Raw genomic sequence first — 16,736 nt, forward strand, 5'->3', positions numbered from 1 at the left:
CCGCTCCCCCCCCCCCACCCCGGGAGCCTGAGCACAAGGCCTGGGAAGGAGGATCCAGGGTGCTCAGGAGGGCCCATGCTTGTTTCAGTGTTTAGCAGACAGGGGGGGCCTGGGGGCTGGCTGAGAGGAGAGCTGTAAATGGCAGCCATGGTTATCAGAGAGGGAAGGAGCCTGAAGTGTTGGCTTCAAATGGTGGGGGGTGAGGGTGGGGGTGGGGAATAACTTCTGTCCAGAAAGAGGTGCCCACACCCCCCAAGACTGAGCAGCGGCCTGAAGCCCTTCACAGCTAATTCTGACCCTGTGCGGTCAGGCCTCGTGCTAGCCACTGGGAATCTTTCCTGCTGCCCCTGTGTGCCCCTCTTGCTGGGCCTCAGGTGCCAGGGCATGACCTTAGTCCCGCTCTTCAGGTGTGGGAAGTCCTCTGAGAGTGTCCATGGCTGTGGTTAGTGTGGGGAAGCGGCCCCTGGCCTCGGTGTCCTGTCCTCTGGTCTCTGCTGGAGCCCTGAGCAGCCTTGCCAACGAGGCAGTGCCCTGGCGTGTGGGGGGCCTCCCTGCCAGACTGGGGCCTGACTAGCATCAGTCATCGCTGTCGGCCTCATACAAAGCCGGCTGCTCCTCAGGCCTCGCACTGGTGGGAATAGTCGCAGCCTGGGCCGAGGGGTGAATCCCCAGGCCTGTGGTGAAAGAGCTCAGGTGTAGGGGACACAGGGCTCTGGCTGGGGTGACTTCGCCCCCAGAGGACACTGGCAGTGTCTGAGATGGGTTGGTTGTCATGACTGGGCTGAGGGGCTGCTGCATCTGGTGCACACAGGCCAGGGATGCTGTTCAACATCCCACCGCAAAGGGTTGCCTGGCTCCAAACGTCAGCAGTGCCGAGGAATGACATTAACTGGGCACGGCAGCGGGGGAAGGCCCAGGGAGGGCCTGAGGCACAGCACAGAGTGCAGGCAGGGGATGGTTCTGGGGAGGCGCTGCTCTGAGGTGCACAGGGAGGAGCTTGTGGGAAGAGGCAGCTCCAGCCCCAGGAAAATTGAAGTGACTCACGTTAGTGGCCTGATCTGGACAGACTGGAGGAGGGGGGTGCAGAGAGGTAGCTGCCGACCACAGGCCCCCGTCTGGGCCATTTGGACCCCTCCTGACTGTGGGATCCTGGGTGGGGTACTTACCCTCTGTGGCCTTTGCTTGCTCATTTCTAAAAGGGGATTGTAGTAGTGCCTTGTCATGGTGCTCCTGGAAGGGCTCAGTGAGGTGAGGGGTGGGGGGTGCTAGTGTTGTCTGCCATCAGCATGACTTGGGCGTTGTTTTTGCCACTCTAGCAGGAGGGCGTCTTGAAACAGAGGGCCCCAGGACCTCACTTTGAAAAAGGAAGGGAGAAAACAACACTGAGCAGGTGTCCTAAGCCTAGCCTAGGAACCGAAAGCACTGGTCACGGCCGGATATGCATGTTTATGGTCTGTCTTAGGTGGTCTCTGCTCACAGGACCCAAAGGTGATGGAGCCCATGTGAAAGCAGGAGGTGTTGGTTGGGAGGCCTCTCACATTGGCCAGAAATTTGGGGGAGGTGGGGATAGAAGTAGGCAGTCCAAATTAATCCAACACAGCCTCTGAGCTTTGGGGCTGGAGAGTCAGGCCTGAAGAATGGGGTTGGGGAAGGAGTTTGTGTGGCCATTATGGGGAGTTGATACGAGATTGAGGGAAAGAAGGATGGGCAGACCAGGCAGCGTGGCTAGTCTGTGTCTGAGGGCAACAGGGGACAGAGGAACAAGGGGACTTGAGAGGTATATAGTCACGGAGGATCTGGGGAGATGAGGAACCCTGTTCTCCATGGGGCAAGTTGCAGCATGACTGTGGGAGACTTGGGTGGGTGGGTGGGCGGGGCAGAAGGGTTCCTTTCCTTAGCTGGAGCCAACCAGACACTCTGCTGAATGTCTTCCTGGCCATCGCTGTGGACAACCTCGCCAACGCTCAGGAGCTGACCAAGGTGCGTGGGTAGGGGCACCACCTGCAGCCCAGGACGGGCAGGGAGGGGCAGGCGGGGCAGTGCGTGTGACTCTGGATGAGTCCAGAGAGCCATGACGAGGGCCAGTCCAGGGTTAAAGACCCATGTAACCACCCTCCACGGGCATCTCCTCAAGGTCCTAGACGGGCAGAAGTTAGGCTGCCACTCAGATGTGTGTGTGTGTGTGTGGGGGGGGGGGGTTGGTGCTGAGGAAGCGTGAGAGATGATGTGCCAGGAAGGCAGATGAGCACAAGGGCAGCTTCTGGAGAATCTGAGACCTGGAAAAAATGGCCAGAAAGGCAGGGGGAGTTATGAAGAATGGAAGATGCAGCCCAGAGAGTTCTAAGAAGTGAGGGGCAGGCTGCACCAGGCCCCTGCGCTCGTCCTTGGGAGGTGAGGGGCCCCTGTGGCCAGTCTGGAGTGTGCCTGGTTGAGCTCAGGCAGTTACCGGGCAGCTCTGTCCTCAGATGCCAGGCCTGGCTGGAGCCTGGAGGAGCAGCTGCTGCCCCCTTGTCAGCTTGTTTGTGCCGCAGCGGGACAGCCTCTTCTCCTGGCTGTGCCTAGCGGGTGGCATCTAATACTCTCCTCTTGTCCCTGAGCCTGGTGGGGGGTGTGATTATACATGGCTTCCCCTGTGGTTGCCTTCCCGATGACACAGCCCCCTGCCTGGTCACCTTCACCCTCACAGCCATGGACAGTGCAGCCCTGGCTCCCAGGAGGAGGGTCCTGCTGCCTCGCTGGGCCACCTGAAGGGAGTGCTCCCTTGCTGCAGAAACCCCACGTGCTTGCCATCTTGGCTGAGCATGTGGCCTGCTTGTGCACCTGTCCATGCACACGTGTGTATGCTGGAGCTCACACCTGTGCACATTCCTCTGTGTGTCTGACACAGTCCTGCCCTCGCTATCTAGCACATCCCGACTGTCAACATCATCTCTGTTCTGGGGTGAGCTTGACTTGGGCTTTCCCTGAGGAGGGCAAGTTCAGGACGTTTCTGCAGTCAGTATGGGTGTGTGCAGATACGCCACGGTGCTTCCGACAGGTGTCAGGTGCCCTGCCACCCTCTTCTGTTCTCTGGGAGGAGTGCTCCAGGGGGAGGCAGGCCTATTCAGTGTGTCTGCCTTGGTTTCTGCTCGGACTTCCTCTTCTCCGGGCCCAGGCCTGGGCCGTGGTGGTGCCTGGGGGTATAGACGCCTACCCTGCTCTGGCTGCTGCCTCCTGAGGACCTGGAAGTCCCACTGGCCTGCTCATTCCTGTTGTCCGCCAGGGCCAACACTGGGCTTTGCCATCTAGGAGTGGCTGGAGAATGACTGTTCCTGGCCCCAGGCTGGGCTTCCGGGTGGTGGGGTCAGGGGCATCCCCTGCATCCACAGAACATATTTTGGTGTCAGGATTTCTGGGACCACACGAAATGGGGGTGCCCAGCAGCGTTGGTGGCCTGGGCACCAGCTGTGTTGGTGCAGGGGTGAGCTTGAGCTTGAAGTTCTCGCCGTCTCTTCGGGTCGTGCTGCGGGTGAGAACACACCAAGGAAGCGATGTCCTCGGGGCCCTGTCTCCATGCAGAGACACCCTGTGAGATGTCGGACCAACTGCCCTTATTCAGGAATCGTCTTTCCCTGGGAGGTGGAGCAGGTGGAGGCCTGTGTTAGGCTGTGGGGGCATTTCCTGGGCTGGCTCTCCTTCCTTTACATTCCCACAGACGTATTACAGTATTACATTCTTTTCAAAGTGGAAATAAACTCTATGAAGTCTGTTTGTAGAACACCTGTCCTCTCTGCCCAGAGGGCTGTGAACCAGGATGGAGCCCGCAGCTTGAAGAAGGACCTCGATAGGGGTGTTCTGTGGTAGATGGAGCTTCGCCTCCTCTCTGGGGCCTGAAGCTTGAAGACCTCTTCGCTGTGGTGGGAAATCTGCAGGCGGCTAACAGGGGTTTTAATTTTTGCCATTTTGGGGCCTCTAGGATAATATTTAGGGATGTTTTGGGCCACAGTGGGAACATCAGCTTCCGTGGAAGCCAGGTGGGCCTGGGGTTGGGTTTGGGGGAAATAACAGTGGTCTCAGCAGTGTAAGTGGAGGACGTGGAGCCCTCGGTTTCCCTCCACGGGCTCATGGGCTCAGCCCAGAGCTTTTCATCTAGATCCTAGAAGCAGAGCATGTTGGTTTTGCCCAGTGACGTGGGGCCGGGGCCAGAGGGTCTGCCCAGAAGTCCACTCCCCCTCCCACGGAGGGGGCAGAGGCAGGGCAGGATATCTACATCTGTGTCAGAGAGCCATGGGGGTCCTTCCCACAAACTTGGTGGGGGAGGGGATACCATCAGGCATTGTAAGTGGCTGCCATGTGTTGGGGGACACAAGAAGGGACTTCTCACAGCCACTGCTAGGGACAGGTAGACAGATGTGATCCGACGGGTCCCGGTAGGAAAGCTCAAAGGCTGTGAGGTAGCTATGCCTGACCCTCGCCCGGTGACAGTTCCTGTGGGTGATGCTGAGCCAGGACCTAGGCTCAGGGTGCAGAGTCCTGCCCCTTGACCTTGCCCACAGTTGTGGGGCAGAGGCTGGCTTTGTTCAGGCGAGACAGGTGTCCCTGAGGTGCGGGGGCAGCAGGTGGGAGGAAAGGAGGGCTGGGCTTGCGTTTTGGCAGAGCCAAGTCCGAGATACCGTGGGACACGTGTGCGGGCAGCCGCTAGGTCCTTGTGGCTTGAGCTTGTGTATGGCGTCGGGGTGCAGGCTCAGGGCTGGGATCACCAGCTGTGAGCACCCTGGGACTGGCCCATGGCAAGAGGGTGCTGAGGCAGGAATCCTGTGGAACACGGCCCGGAGCAGCAGGTACAGGCCGCCAGAGGGCTTGCGTGGGACTGGTGCTCGCTGCTGGAGCCTGGATGGATTGTGCTCACGCAGGGGCTGCTGCCTGGCCCACTGGTCCAGAGGGCAGCAAGGACTCCTAGACCATGGAAGGAAGAGCTCCAAGGCCAGCTGCACACCTCTGTCTGTTCAAACAGGATGAAGAGGAGATGGAAGAAGCAGCCAATCAGAAGCTTGCTCTGCAAAAGGCCAAAGAAGTGGCTGAAGTGAGCCCCATGTCTGCCGCAAACATCTCTATTGCTGCTGCGTAAGGCTCTTGGGGGTGGACTGCGGGGTGGTGGGGGCTGCTGCAGAGTCTCTTGGCTGGACCCCCAGCAGGGCACTCCTTCCGGGGGCTTCCTTGGAGCACCTTGTGTTGGCTGGAGCTTTTTGGGACACAGCCTCCCCCAGGAGCTGTGATGAGAGGGAACGGCTCCCCTCCTGCAGGAATCTGTGAGCAGAGGGTTCATCAGGAAGAGCCTCCATGGCTTCTCCCAGTTTGAGTTGGAGCAAGGTGTGACAATGCGTGGTCCTCCCATCATGGGTGGGATCGGCTCTGATTAACCCCTTGACAGTCTTGGGTGGCTCCAGAGCTCCTAGCTGGGGCAAAGACTGTGAGTCAGGGGTAAGGTATCGATATGTCTACTTTATAATTTTCTTAAAGTTTGTTCATTTAGAGAGAGAGAGAGAGAGAGAGAGAGAGAGAGAGAGCGAGCGCAGGGAGGGAGAGAGAATCCCAACCAGGCTCCGTGAACTCATGAACCGTGAGATCACGACCTGAGCTGAAACTGAGTCAGATGTTTAACCAACTGAGCCACCCAGTCGCCCCTCCATACGTCTGTTTTCTGCACAGCTTTTTAGGAATGTATTTTGTGAACCCAAAGATTCTAGGTGGTATTTCAGCAGCCCAAGAGACTTAATGCAGTTTCCTAAATTGTCTTTGAGGTTTCTGTGTTAGGACAGAGGTCAAGGGGAAGCCTTGCTGATGAGAAAAGGTGAAGGCGGGGTTGAAGCTTCCTTGGGGAGGCTGGTCATCCCGAGGTTCAGCTGAGCTTGAAGGAACATTGCAGAACCACATCTGGAGGTCTTAGGGCCTTCAGAGTTGGGACAGCCTGGGGCCAAAGGCTGCAGTATGCTGAGGGAGGTCACTGCCGGGGGAAGAGAGGGATGGGAAGGGGGAAGGAAGGTCTGGCCGGCTGTCAGCGTGGCCATGAGAGAGCACAGAGAAGCTCTGTCTTTGTGGGGAGCTCGCTCTCTGAGCCAGGCTGAATCTGTCTGGAGCTGCTGGCTTGTCTTCAGTGCCACCCTACCCCACCCTACCAAACACCTCCCATTTCCCATGTGGACCCACCTGGTGGGCACCAGGAACAGCCACAGGTACATCTGTGGTGACACATGCATCTGTGCTGCTGAGTGTATGTGCCGGCATGTGGATGTGTTTGCTGGGAGTGTGGGTGTGCAGGTGTGAGGGAACGCGTGTGTCTGCTTGTGCGTGAGTGTGTATCATAGCAGCCCCGTTCTTGTTCAGCAGTCCCAAGAGTGACGACCTGTTTTCTAGGAAGGCCTTTGCAGAGGACCTGCCCCTAAGCCAAGCAGGAAGCACTGGCCTCTGGGGGAGAAGAAGCCAGAGGAGATCACAGGCCCCTGGGGGGCCCAGGCAGGGGTGCAGGGGGCCTGCGGGGAGCCAGGCAAGACACAGCAGTCATTTCTCAGACAGCTGCTGGGGTGCTCAGGGTTTAGTTGCCTCTGTTTTGTTGTTTGGCTGGTTCAGTGACTTGGTCGGCTTGGTCCTGGGCTGGCTTTGAGGAGGTTGTGGTGACCTGGCAGACGGCCCCTTCTCCTGAGCTTTGTGAGCTACTGGTGGTCTGCTTCAGCAAGGGTGGTAGATGAGCCTTTGACTTCTTCATGGGCCTTGTGGGTTTCAGTTCAGCGTTTGCCCTCTCTGCTCGCTCTGGAGGTGAGTGCGCTGTCCCATGGGCCTGATGCCTGTCAGAGCTGCCTCTTCCCTGGGGGCATGTGGCAGGGCACCCGTTCCCATCAGGGCCAAGATCTCAGAGAGGCAAGTGCCGGGGCCCTCAGCACCACCACACAGAGCATGTCAGGCCACCAAGAAAGGTCTGGATGCTCATCCTCTGTCCCTGTCCTCATCTGGGGATACTGCTATGTAAGAACAAGGTTGCAGACTGGTAACCCCGGGCCAGGGTATAACACCAGCTGCTGGCCCCATCTCCACTGTGGTGCTTCTTTTCTCCTAGGCGGGGTTCCTGGGGTTGCACAGGTATTCTGCCTCACAGCAGGTCCTGAGCTCCGTGTCAGCTTGTCAGCCAGGCACGTGTGTCCCCCTGCTTGGGCTGTAGGTCCCGCGGGTTCTCCTGGGATGTGGCTTTGGGTTGCTGTCCTCTGCAGCATGTCCTGGTCTGCTGTTGCTGGACACGGTGGTCAGTCTGACGTGATCACTGAAGATCCCACACGCTGGGCGGGGTCTGAACTCCCGGGCGTGTGAATGTCTGCTCTCCTCTTTGTGTGGAGACCTCTGAGCCCTGGAAGCTGTGGCTCAGAGCCCCGGTGTCTGTCTGTCCTCTGTCCGCTGGCCCCCCTCCCAACTGTTTCTGTTCTCCTGGTGAGTTGTGTTGGGTAGACGGGCAATGCCTGCTTCTTCCCCACTGCTGGGGTGGGGTTAGAGTGAAGCGCCCGAGTGACACTCGCCGTGACACTCCCTGCAGCCATGCCGTGTGGTCTGTGCAAGGGGAGGACTGGTCCAGATGTTCTCTGTGACGCCTCGATGCTGGGTGGCCCTTCATGTCCTTGGTGTTTGAGAGGCTCTCCTGGGCCTTGTGCAGCCTCACACAGAGCCTGAGGGGAGAGGGTTCCACGCCTCCTCAGAGGGGCGTCCCTGTCCCTTGGAGTTGGGCTGCAGCCCCAGGTGACAGCCACTTCAGGCCCCTGGGAGGGAAGGGACGGTAAGGGTGACATGGCCCTCCTGGTTCTCTGTACTTTGTCACCCTTCTCCTCACCTGGACTTCTGAATGCTGGTGTACACACTCACTCACACAGTTCACTTACCTCATCAGAGTCACAGCCCCCTGACGCTCACTGTCATGCCTGTTTGTGCTCATACGTGTTCATACTCACCTGGTTGGTCACTCACACGTGTTCACACACATACACACACATGCTCACTCATAACCCCACACTCATTCACACACTCTCGTATACTCACACACCATCCACGCACTCACGTTCAGTCATACACTGATTTGCACACTCACACACACACGTTTGCGCCCAGGACCTGCAGGCGAGTGAGTTGCTCTGGGCTCCTCACAAATGTGTGTAGACTCGGCCTTGAGAAGGAGTTGCTGGGAAGCCACCTGGGGAACTGCCTTAAAGGGGAATGATTGTGGAGATCTTTGGTTTCTCTCTGTTGGTTTTGGAAAAGCTTCCAGAAAGTCCCTGGGAAATGGCTGGAGCTATACCCAAAGGAAGTGGGTTGGTCATGTAGCCTGTTAGCCCCTGGGAAGGGTCGTGGTGAGCTGGAGGCATGTGGTTTAGAGCCTGGGGAGCCGATGGGGTCAGGTGGGCTGGGACAGAGCCAGGTGGTCAGGCAGCAGGGCCCAGATGAAGCAGCAAAGGGCAGGTGTCCCGTGCTGGCTGGCTTTGCTCCCATCTTGATGGCAAGGCGAATGCCTAGGTCATCCCACCGCAGCCCCGTGGGCGTGGGACACCAAGAGGCAGGGGAGGGCCATTTGGAACTTCGGACAAGTGGTGCTGGCTCTCTCCAAGCCGGCTGCCCTTCTAGGGGCCTAGTGTGCTGGGCCGTAGCGGATGGGCAGCAGGACCCCGGCTTCTCTTCTTCCAGCCGTGGTGGGTGTGCTGTGTTCTTTCTTAGCGCCACTTTTCTGCCGGATGCTCTTTCTTTCTCAACTTCTCTTTTCCCCCGAGGTCTCGGCCGGTGCCCATTCTGATGGAAGCGTCCCTGGCCTCCTGCCCAGATTTACACTGCAGCCTGCGCCCTGACCTGACGTGGCTCAAACATGTTCTTGTCCTTTAGAGCCCTCTCTGGTTTTCTCACTTTTGTTTGTTTTGTCTTTTGCATGTGCAGTTTTGTAAAGCACACGCGAGGTGCTGCGTCTCACAGCTCATCTGTCTCCAGCATAAACTCACCGTGAGTCGCTCTGCTACGATCCCCGTCTGTGGCTTCGTGACAGCTACATGCGAACACCTCCCTCCACCCCTAACTGCTTTTCCGCCTCAAATCACTTGCTTCAGGGGCAGCTCCGGGAAAGCCTTCTGCAGCTGGCGGGGGACAGTGGGCATGCTTCCCGACGTCCCTGAGTCCTGTTCACGGGCATCAGCCTCTCTGAGCTCGGCCCCTCTCCTCTCCCTCCTGGTCGTCTTGTCTGCTGTCTGTCCATGTGCTGTCTCTCTGGTGTCTTCAGCACCTTCCCTTCTCCTGAGGTGACCACCGCTGGGCACCAATGCGTGCTGTCTCCTTACGGTTCCCGTGACGGAGAGCGTTCATTAGGACTCACAGAGGACATTCACGGGGTCCTCCTTCCCCACTCCTTTTTCACTTGGGAGGGGGTGTATCTATGACCCTTAGGAAGTTGTGCCAGCAAGATCAGAGTTGCTGTCTCATGTTAGATCAGCCAGAGCCTGAGATAGAGCCATAGAAACCTCAGTGTGGCCCTCCTGGAGGTGACGCCAGTCTGGCGGGGGAAGTTGTCCTGGGAGGCTTGTCCCCAGGGGCTTCCTCCCAAGGGTCAGACCAACCCCTGCAGGTGAGAAGTCCCCGGAGTGCCTGGGTGTAGTCAGTAGGTAGCCGGGTGCCTGCTTTGTGTTCTGGTGCTGTGGGAGCCCTTGCCATCACTGAGACACCTGCCCCCTACTCAGCCAGCACAGAGCCAGGTTCAGCTTGCCCGCAAGCACTTGGAGCTGCTGGCTGTTGGGGCCTGATGTCTCACAGGGTAAGAAAGCTGGGTCCTGGATGAGTGATTCGCAGGGTGGAGTAAAATGTGCACATAGGTATTGATGGTGTCACAGTCGGGGCTGCTTCACGTTATCAGCGGCTGCGGGTAACTGGCTCTCTCAGCCCAGAGACTTCAAAGCAGGGCCATACCAGTGAGGCTTCTTTTTGGGTCCTACAGGCATCTGCAGTGCCTGGGGCAGGTGTGGCTGAATAGGGCTATACCAGCAAGCTGGGGTCGAGACATCAGGGGAGCGACTCCCCCCTGTGACTCCTCAAAGAGCCTTTTTAGACAAGGGCTTTGCCTGGATCATTGTCACCTGTGTGTCAGATGGTTGGCCTGGCTCTCCCTCTCATGTTCTTGCTACTTGTGAAGTCGGTGGAGAGGTGCAGAGAGACCAGCGGTGGCCAGACTGAGCAAGGACAGGGCAGCAGCCAGGTGGGTGCAGGCTGACTCAGACACCAACAGGGAGGAGAGGCCTGGCACACAGACTCAGAGACACATCCAGAGAGGAAGTCAGCAGCATCACTGGTAGGTGGTTGCAGACAGTTTCAGGCGGCACTAGGGCCCAGAGAGGCAGAGAGACCCAGCAGGAGCAGGGCCCAGAGGGGCCACGTGACACAAGTGTTCAGTGTCTTGCTCCCCTGGGAAGTTATGAGAGGAGAGGAGTCTGCCAGCCCCGTGGCACCCTCCAGTCTAGCGGGTTAGCTGGTTGCTGGCAGAGGAGGAGCTGCAGCCCAGGGTTGGCCTGAGGGCACAGCCATGTCATCACAAGCTCATTCTCACCGGAGCTCCGGCCACTCAGAGTCGGAACATTGTTCCCACTGTCTCTACCGCCTGTCTGTTCTGACGGAACTCACCTCCCCGCCCCTCACCGTCTTGGGCTGTGTCTAACACTAACCCTGCTGCTGCTGTGGTCTCAGCCCTCGTGGGCTCTTATGTCTTAGGAGTGACCCTCAAGGCTGTCATCCCTTTCACGTGGTTCAGCGTTGTTCAGAGTTGGGTCCTCTGTTTCGGTGCCAGCCTGGGATGGGGTAGGTCCCCCGTGCCTTTAGTCTGAAGCCAGAGAAACAGAGGGTGGTTGTGTTGCAAGGCGTCCCCAGGAGTAGGGCCGCATGGCTTTGGTGTGTCAGAGGAGGCAGCTCAGGGCCTGGGTGGCAGTTGAAGCTGTGGGGTAGCAGATGGCCAGAGAGGCTAACAGTTGTCCCCCCTGTGTTGCCCTGGCCTGTCTGCCACATGGGCTCCCGGGTGAGGCACAGACAGCGTACTCTTTTGCCTTCACGCTTTTGAGGCACTGCCCTGGAAATGGCTCCCCGCACTGGAGCCCGGACCTCACTTCAAAGGGACAGGGTTAAGCATCATATGCTTTGTGCAGGCCAGCTGCAGGGACTGGGCTTCCCCCACCCGGCCACCTCTGTCTTTGCAGGTCAGCATGGTGCTCAGTGGCCCAGGGCCCTGGAGCTGGTGGCAGGGTTGGCCTGGGGCCCCTCAGGCTGTCACTCTAGGCTGTGGTGTCAGTACATTTGGGGCCTGGCCAAGGCCTCGCATCTTTAGATACCTTTTTTTCTGTGTTGCCTTTGCATGCATCTGATCCTGGCTCCGTCAATGGCTCACCGTGGGGCCCTCTGTGAGTCGCAGCCTCTAGGCTCAGTGTCTTCATCTGTGAAATGGGGACAAGAGCAGCACCTAATTCCTAAAGGTGGTTTTGGGGGTCGGATGAGGTGGGCATTGCAGCCGGTAGCACAGTGTGGCCCTTGAACAATATAGGTTCCACAGCCGGCATTGTTCTTACGCTGCCACCACCACCACCGTGGTGGGTCCAGAAACCTCCAGAGGCTGAAGGAGGAGAGTCTGGCCTCAGCAGAGGTTTCTGCTTGGCTGAGGTGGGACTGGAGTCACCTGCATTGGAACCCTTATTCAGCAAAGACCCCAGAATGCAAAGGGCTTCCCATGTACCCTGGGCTGTGGAGCCCCACATGTAACCATGTGGGTGAGGCTGGAGGGTGGTCGAGGCCTTTGGTAGCCTGTGCATTGGGGGCTGAGTCTGGAGCACAGGCCATTCCTGGTGCTGGAGGGCTCCTCTCTGTGCCGGTGGATGAAGGGGGCTCCCTGTGGAGCCAGGAGAAAGGAGGGCATTGAGGACCATGGGAGGAAGCATCTCCAGCCCTCGACCTGAGTGCTGGGCTCCTGGGAGCAAATGGCCGCTGAGCCCAGTGGCAGCTGCCCAGATGGGGCTGACCACCTCAGGGAGCAGTCACAGCTTTACTCTTCGCTCCTGTTAGGGCCAGCTGCCCCTGGGCAGCTCTGCTGTATGCTTCAGCGAGGCCCGTGCCCCAGGGCTGCTGCAGGTGGCTCCCTGCCTCCTGCCTCTTCCTCAGTCCTGCCCCATTTGGACGCTGCCCCCCACCTCTCCCCATTTTGGTCTTCCTGGCCAGCAGCCCACCTGCCCTGGAAGCCTGTCTGCCACCTCATGCTGGTTCTTATCATTCCCACTGCCCTGCAAACCGTGGCCAAGGGCCCCTGTGCACCTGCTCAAGGGTGGCTTTGAGCCCCCACCTGGGACCCCCCCCCCCCTCAGTCTTTGGGCTCAGGATGGGGCGAGGGCAGCGCTGAATTCTTGTTACCCTGGGTATCCCCCACCTGCTCTGCACCGACTGCCAGGGGTCTTGAGGGCTCCTGCCACCCCTCCTCCCTGCGTCCACTCTGCCATCTCTCCATTGCTGCGACCATCTGTGGCTTCCCCTGCGAGGCAGAGAGGTGGGGGGGCGGGGCAGACGCTCACTGCCGGTCTCCCCACAGCAGGCCGCAGAACTCGGCCAAAGCACGCTCGGTCTGGGAGCAGCGGGCCAGCCAGCTGCGGCTGCAGAACCTGCGGGCCAGCTGCGAGGCACTGTACAGCGAGATGGACCCCGAGGAGCGGCTGCGCTACGCCACCACGCGCCACCTGCGGCCGGACATGAAGACGCACCTGGACCGGCCGCTCGTGGTGGAGCTGGGCCGCGACGGGCCGCGGGGCCCCGCGGGGGGCAAGGCCCGGCCCGAGGGCGCGGAGGCCGGCGAGGGCACGGACCCGCCCCGCAGGCACCACCGGCACCGCGACAAGGCCCCGGCAGCGGCCCCGGCGGCGGCGGCGGAGCAGGACAGGGCGGACGCCCCGAAGGCCGAGGGCGGGGAGTCCGGGGCCCGGGAGGAGCGGGCGCGGCCGCACCGCAGCCGCAGCAAGGAGGCCCGGAGCGAGCGCGGCCGCGGCCCGGGCCCCGAGGGCGGCCGGCGCCACCACCGGCGCGGCTCCCCGGAGGAGGCGGCCGAGCGGGAGCCCCGGCGCCACCGCGCCCACCGGCACGCACCCGACCAGGGCAAGGAGGGCGCCGCGCCCGGGACCAAGGGCGAGCGGCGAGCGCGCCACCGCGGCGGCCCCCGGGCCGGCCCCCGGGAGGCCGGCAGCGGCGAGGAGCCGGCGCGGCGGCACCGGGCCCGGCACAAGGCGCTGCCCACGCACGAGGACGCAGAGAAGGAGGGCGAGGTCGAGGACAGGGACAAGGAGAAGGAGCTCCGGAACCATCAGCCCAAGTGAGGGAGTGCGCGTGGCGGAGGTGGGGCCCTGTCGGAGGGGCGAGGGGCTGGGGGTGCCGGTGGCACAGGGTTCAGGGGTGCGGGGCTGTCCCTGTTCAGGTTGGCCGTCCCGCCTTCCGTCTCAGCCTCTCTCTCTGCGGTGGGGACAACCCTGCCCTGTTGGGGCGATGTGTAAAATCCTTAAAACCGCGTGGGGATCAGGTTTGCTTGGTGCGTGTCCGCCGTTATTCTAAGGCTCGCAGGAGAGAGAGGGTGTAGGACGAAATCGTTGGGACTGGTTTGGGACACATTGGCTTGGGAAGATTGGAGAGAGCCTGAGGGAGGCCCGAGGAGGCCACTGGGGGCTGAGTGGTAGGAAGGAATAGGGCCAGGCTGGGTGGCCATGACAGAAAGGGCCTCTCAGCTCTCCACACCAGCTGGCTCACCTGCTCCCTGGCAGAGACAGGCCATGACTCTGAGTCTGTGAGAAAGCTGGGGTGACAGGAGGCCCCAGGCTGAGGCCAGCACTCTTGGGCGCCTGCCCGGCAGCTGGAAGCCCCTGCTCAGGTCCAGAGTCTGTCTTTGAGTGCAGAGTTCTGTGTGGGGCCTTTGGTCTGGAGGGGCCGCAGGTGGAGTAGCTTAGAGAAACACCCTCTTCTGGGCCTCTTCGTTCTGCACATAATTCCCTTTTATATACATAGTGTGATGCCAGCCATGCCTGGTCGTGTGCCAGGGACAGACAGGTTGAGTCGGCCCCATTTTTACTTTTCAGACCTGAAAACACAGAAATGTACAAAGTGATGAAAACCATATGAAATGTCAGAGTAGCAGAGGAAGTGGTCAGGGATTTATCTGATTTGCATCAGGGCATAAGGAGCTGGATTTTGCAGACTGACTAGGAGTTTAGGGCTGCATCAGAGTCTGATGTGCATTCTTGGTTGCAGGGAGCCACGCTGTGACCTGGAGGCCAGTGAGATGATGGGTGTGGGCCCTGTACATGCACTGCCCAGCACCTGCCTACAGAAGGTGGAGGAACAGCCAGAAGATGCAGACAATCAGCGGAATGTCACACGGATGGGCAGTCAACCCTCGGACCTGAGTGCCACTGTGCATATCCCGGTGACGCTGACCGGCCCTCCTGGGGAGACCACGGTTGTTCCCAGTGAGTATCTCCCCGTATCAGCGGGGCAGGGCCCACCTTATGCAGGCCCAGTTTGCTCTCCCCCGTCCCCCTCTCTCCATGGCAGCCGCTTGGGGACAGAGCATGCCTGTGTGAGCCTGTCTACACCAGCTCGAGACAAAGTCCTTTGTGGTCAGCATCTGTGCCTTGATGTCTCTTTGTTTCCGATGCCCCAGAGGAGCACTGTTGCTATCACATGCCACTGAAACTCTATTCTCCTCCCTTCCAAAAATATGTGCAAGTTACCAGCTCAGTGCCAGGCATGGTGTGAGAGTGCTGGGGATAGCGGGGGGGAGTGGAACTGTGGGGCTTACGGTCTCATCAGGAGAGCAGACCTCAGGATGGTCACAGCTCTTCATAGTTGTGTGAAAGCTGCTAAGGACCATGTCCCCAGACTTGATGGGGACTGAGAACTAGTGGGTGAGGAGGAGGAAGTTGTCGGGGTGCTGGTATTCCTACCGACTTACTTTGCCCTATGATCCCTGCACTAAGATCCCCATAGGCCTTTGCCTCAGCCCCTTTTTTCTTTCACTCACTCACTCACTCACTCACTCACACGTGAGTGTGAGCCTGATTGGGCAGCCACTCCGTGCCTGACTGCCTGACCATGAGGGCAGGAACTGAGGGTGCAGGGTGGACAAGATACTGCTCCTGTTTTCAGGCCACTCCACCTTGTAGGGACAAGACGGACAAATACCGTCCCCTCATACTGTGTGGAAGGTGCATAGACCTCTCGTGAGCGCCGAGGACAGAGAAGGCGTTCCACGGGGAGGGGAAGATACCACAGAAGCAGAGCTGACGTGCAAGGCCAAATGAAGATTTAGGTCTCGAGTAGACCAGTTGCCACCACCTGGTGTTGCCTGTATTTGCAGATGTGTCCACAAACACAGACACATGTCTGTGTCTGTTACCTCTTGCTCAGGTGCTCTCACCTGGGGCCTGTGAACCGGTGCACAGTGCTAGGTGTGGCAATGGGAGATGGCCAGCTCCAGCTGCTTAAGCTCTCCTCCTTTTTGCTTCCTTGGGAGAAGGCTTTCCCTGGCCTATCCCTGGTTTCCCTTCCCATGGGTAATAGTGGGTCTGTCTTACCAGACTCCTGGAAAGCAACCCCCCTGGTCTGAGTCTCTCTGGATAAACTTGAGGATCGGCCCAGGCTTCCCACCTGACTTTTGTCAAGCCCCTCTTCCCCAACTCCTGGCAACCCCTGATCTTTTTTACCGTCTCTGTAGTTTTGCCTTTTCCAGAATGTCATCGCGTTGGAATCATACAGTGTATAGCCTTTTCAGATTGGCTTCTTTCACTTACCAATATGCATTTCAGGTTCCTGCCGTGTCTTTTCATGGCTCAATAGCTCATTTCTTTTTAACACTGAATAGTATCCCATCGTCTGGGGATACTGCAGTTTATTTATCCACGTACCTATTGAAGGACATCTTGGTTGCTTCCAAATTTTGGCCATTATGAATAAAGCTGCTATAAACGTGTGCAAGATTTTGTGTGAACTGGTTTTCAACTTCTTTGGGTAAATACCAAGGGGAGTAATGGCTGTATCATATGGTAAGACTGTGTTTCATTTTGTAAGAAACCGCTGAACTGCTTATACCATTTTGCATTTCCACTAGTAACGTACGAGGGTCCTATTGTTCCACATCCTTGTCAGCAGTTGGTATTGTCAGTGTTCCAGATTTTGGCCAGGCTAGTAAGTATGTCGTAGTATCAAATTGTTTAAGTTTGCGTTTTCCTAATGATGTGTGATGTGGAACATTGTTTTCATATACTTATTTGCTATCTGTCTTTTCCTCTTCAGTGAGGTGTCTCTTAAGATCTTTGACCCATTTTTTAATCTGGTTGTTTTCTTATTTTCAAATTTTAGGTGTTCTTTGCATATCCCGGATAACACTCTTTTATCAGATGTGTTTTTTTACAAATATTTTTTCCCATCCGTGGCTCATCTTGTTCTCTTGACGTTATCTTTCACAGAGCAGAATTTATTAATTCTAGCTGATACGTTATTTTTCTCATGGATCATATATTTGGTGTTGCATCTAAAAAGGATCATCAGAAACAGAGTCGTCTAGGTTTTCTCCTGTGTTATCCCCTACGAGTTTTATGCATTTCACATTTAGGCCCGTGAGCCGTTTTGACTTAACTTGTGTGAAAGGTATTATGTCTATCTATATTCATTTTTGCATGTGGACATCC

General features: G+C 58.2%; 1 protein-coding gene across 1 annotated transcript in view; it reads left to right on the forward strand.

The window, feature by feature from the left end:
- Window positions 1-16,736, forward strand: part of CACNA1B (calcium voltage-gated channel subunit alpha1 B) — a 188,089-nt gene that overhangs the window by 85,806 nt on the left and 85,547 nt on the right. Inside the window, exons 17-20 of the mRNA XM_042963523.1 lie at window positions 1,913-1,980; window positions 4,994-5,103; window positions 12,605-13,372; window positions 14,299-14,516. Coding sequence (XP_042819457.1) covers window positions 1,913-1,980; window positions 4,994-5,103; window positions 12,605-13,372; window positions 14,299-14,516 — 1,164 coding nt within the window. The remainder of the gene's footprint in view (window positions 1-1,912; window positions 1,981-4,993; window positions 5,104-12,604; window positions 13,373-14,298; window positions 14,517-16,736) is intronic.

Source organism: Panthera tigris, chromosome D4 (assembly GCF_018350195.1).
Source record: "Panthera tigris isolate Pti1 chromosome D4, P.tigris_Pti1_mat1.1, whole genome shotgun sequence".
Lineage (NCBI taxonomy): Eukaryota > Metazoa > Chordata > Mammalia > Carnivora > Felidae > Panthera > Panthera tigris.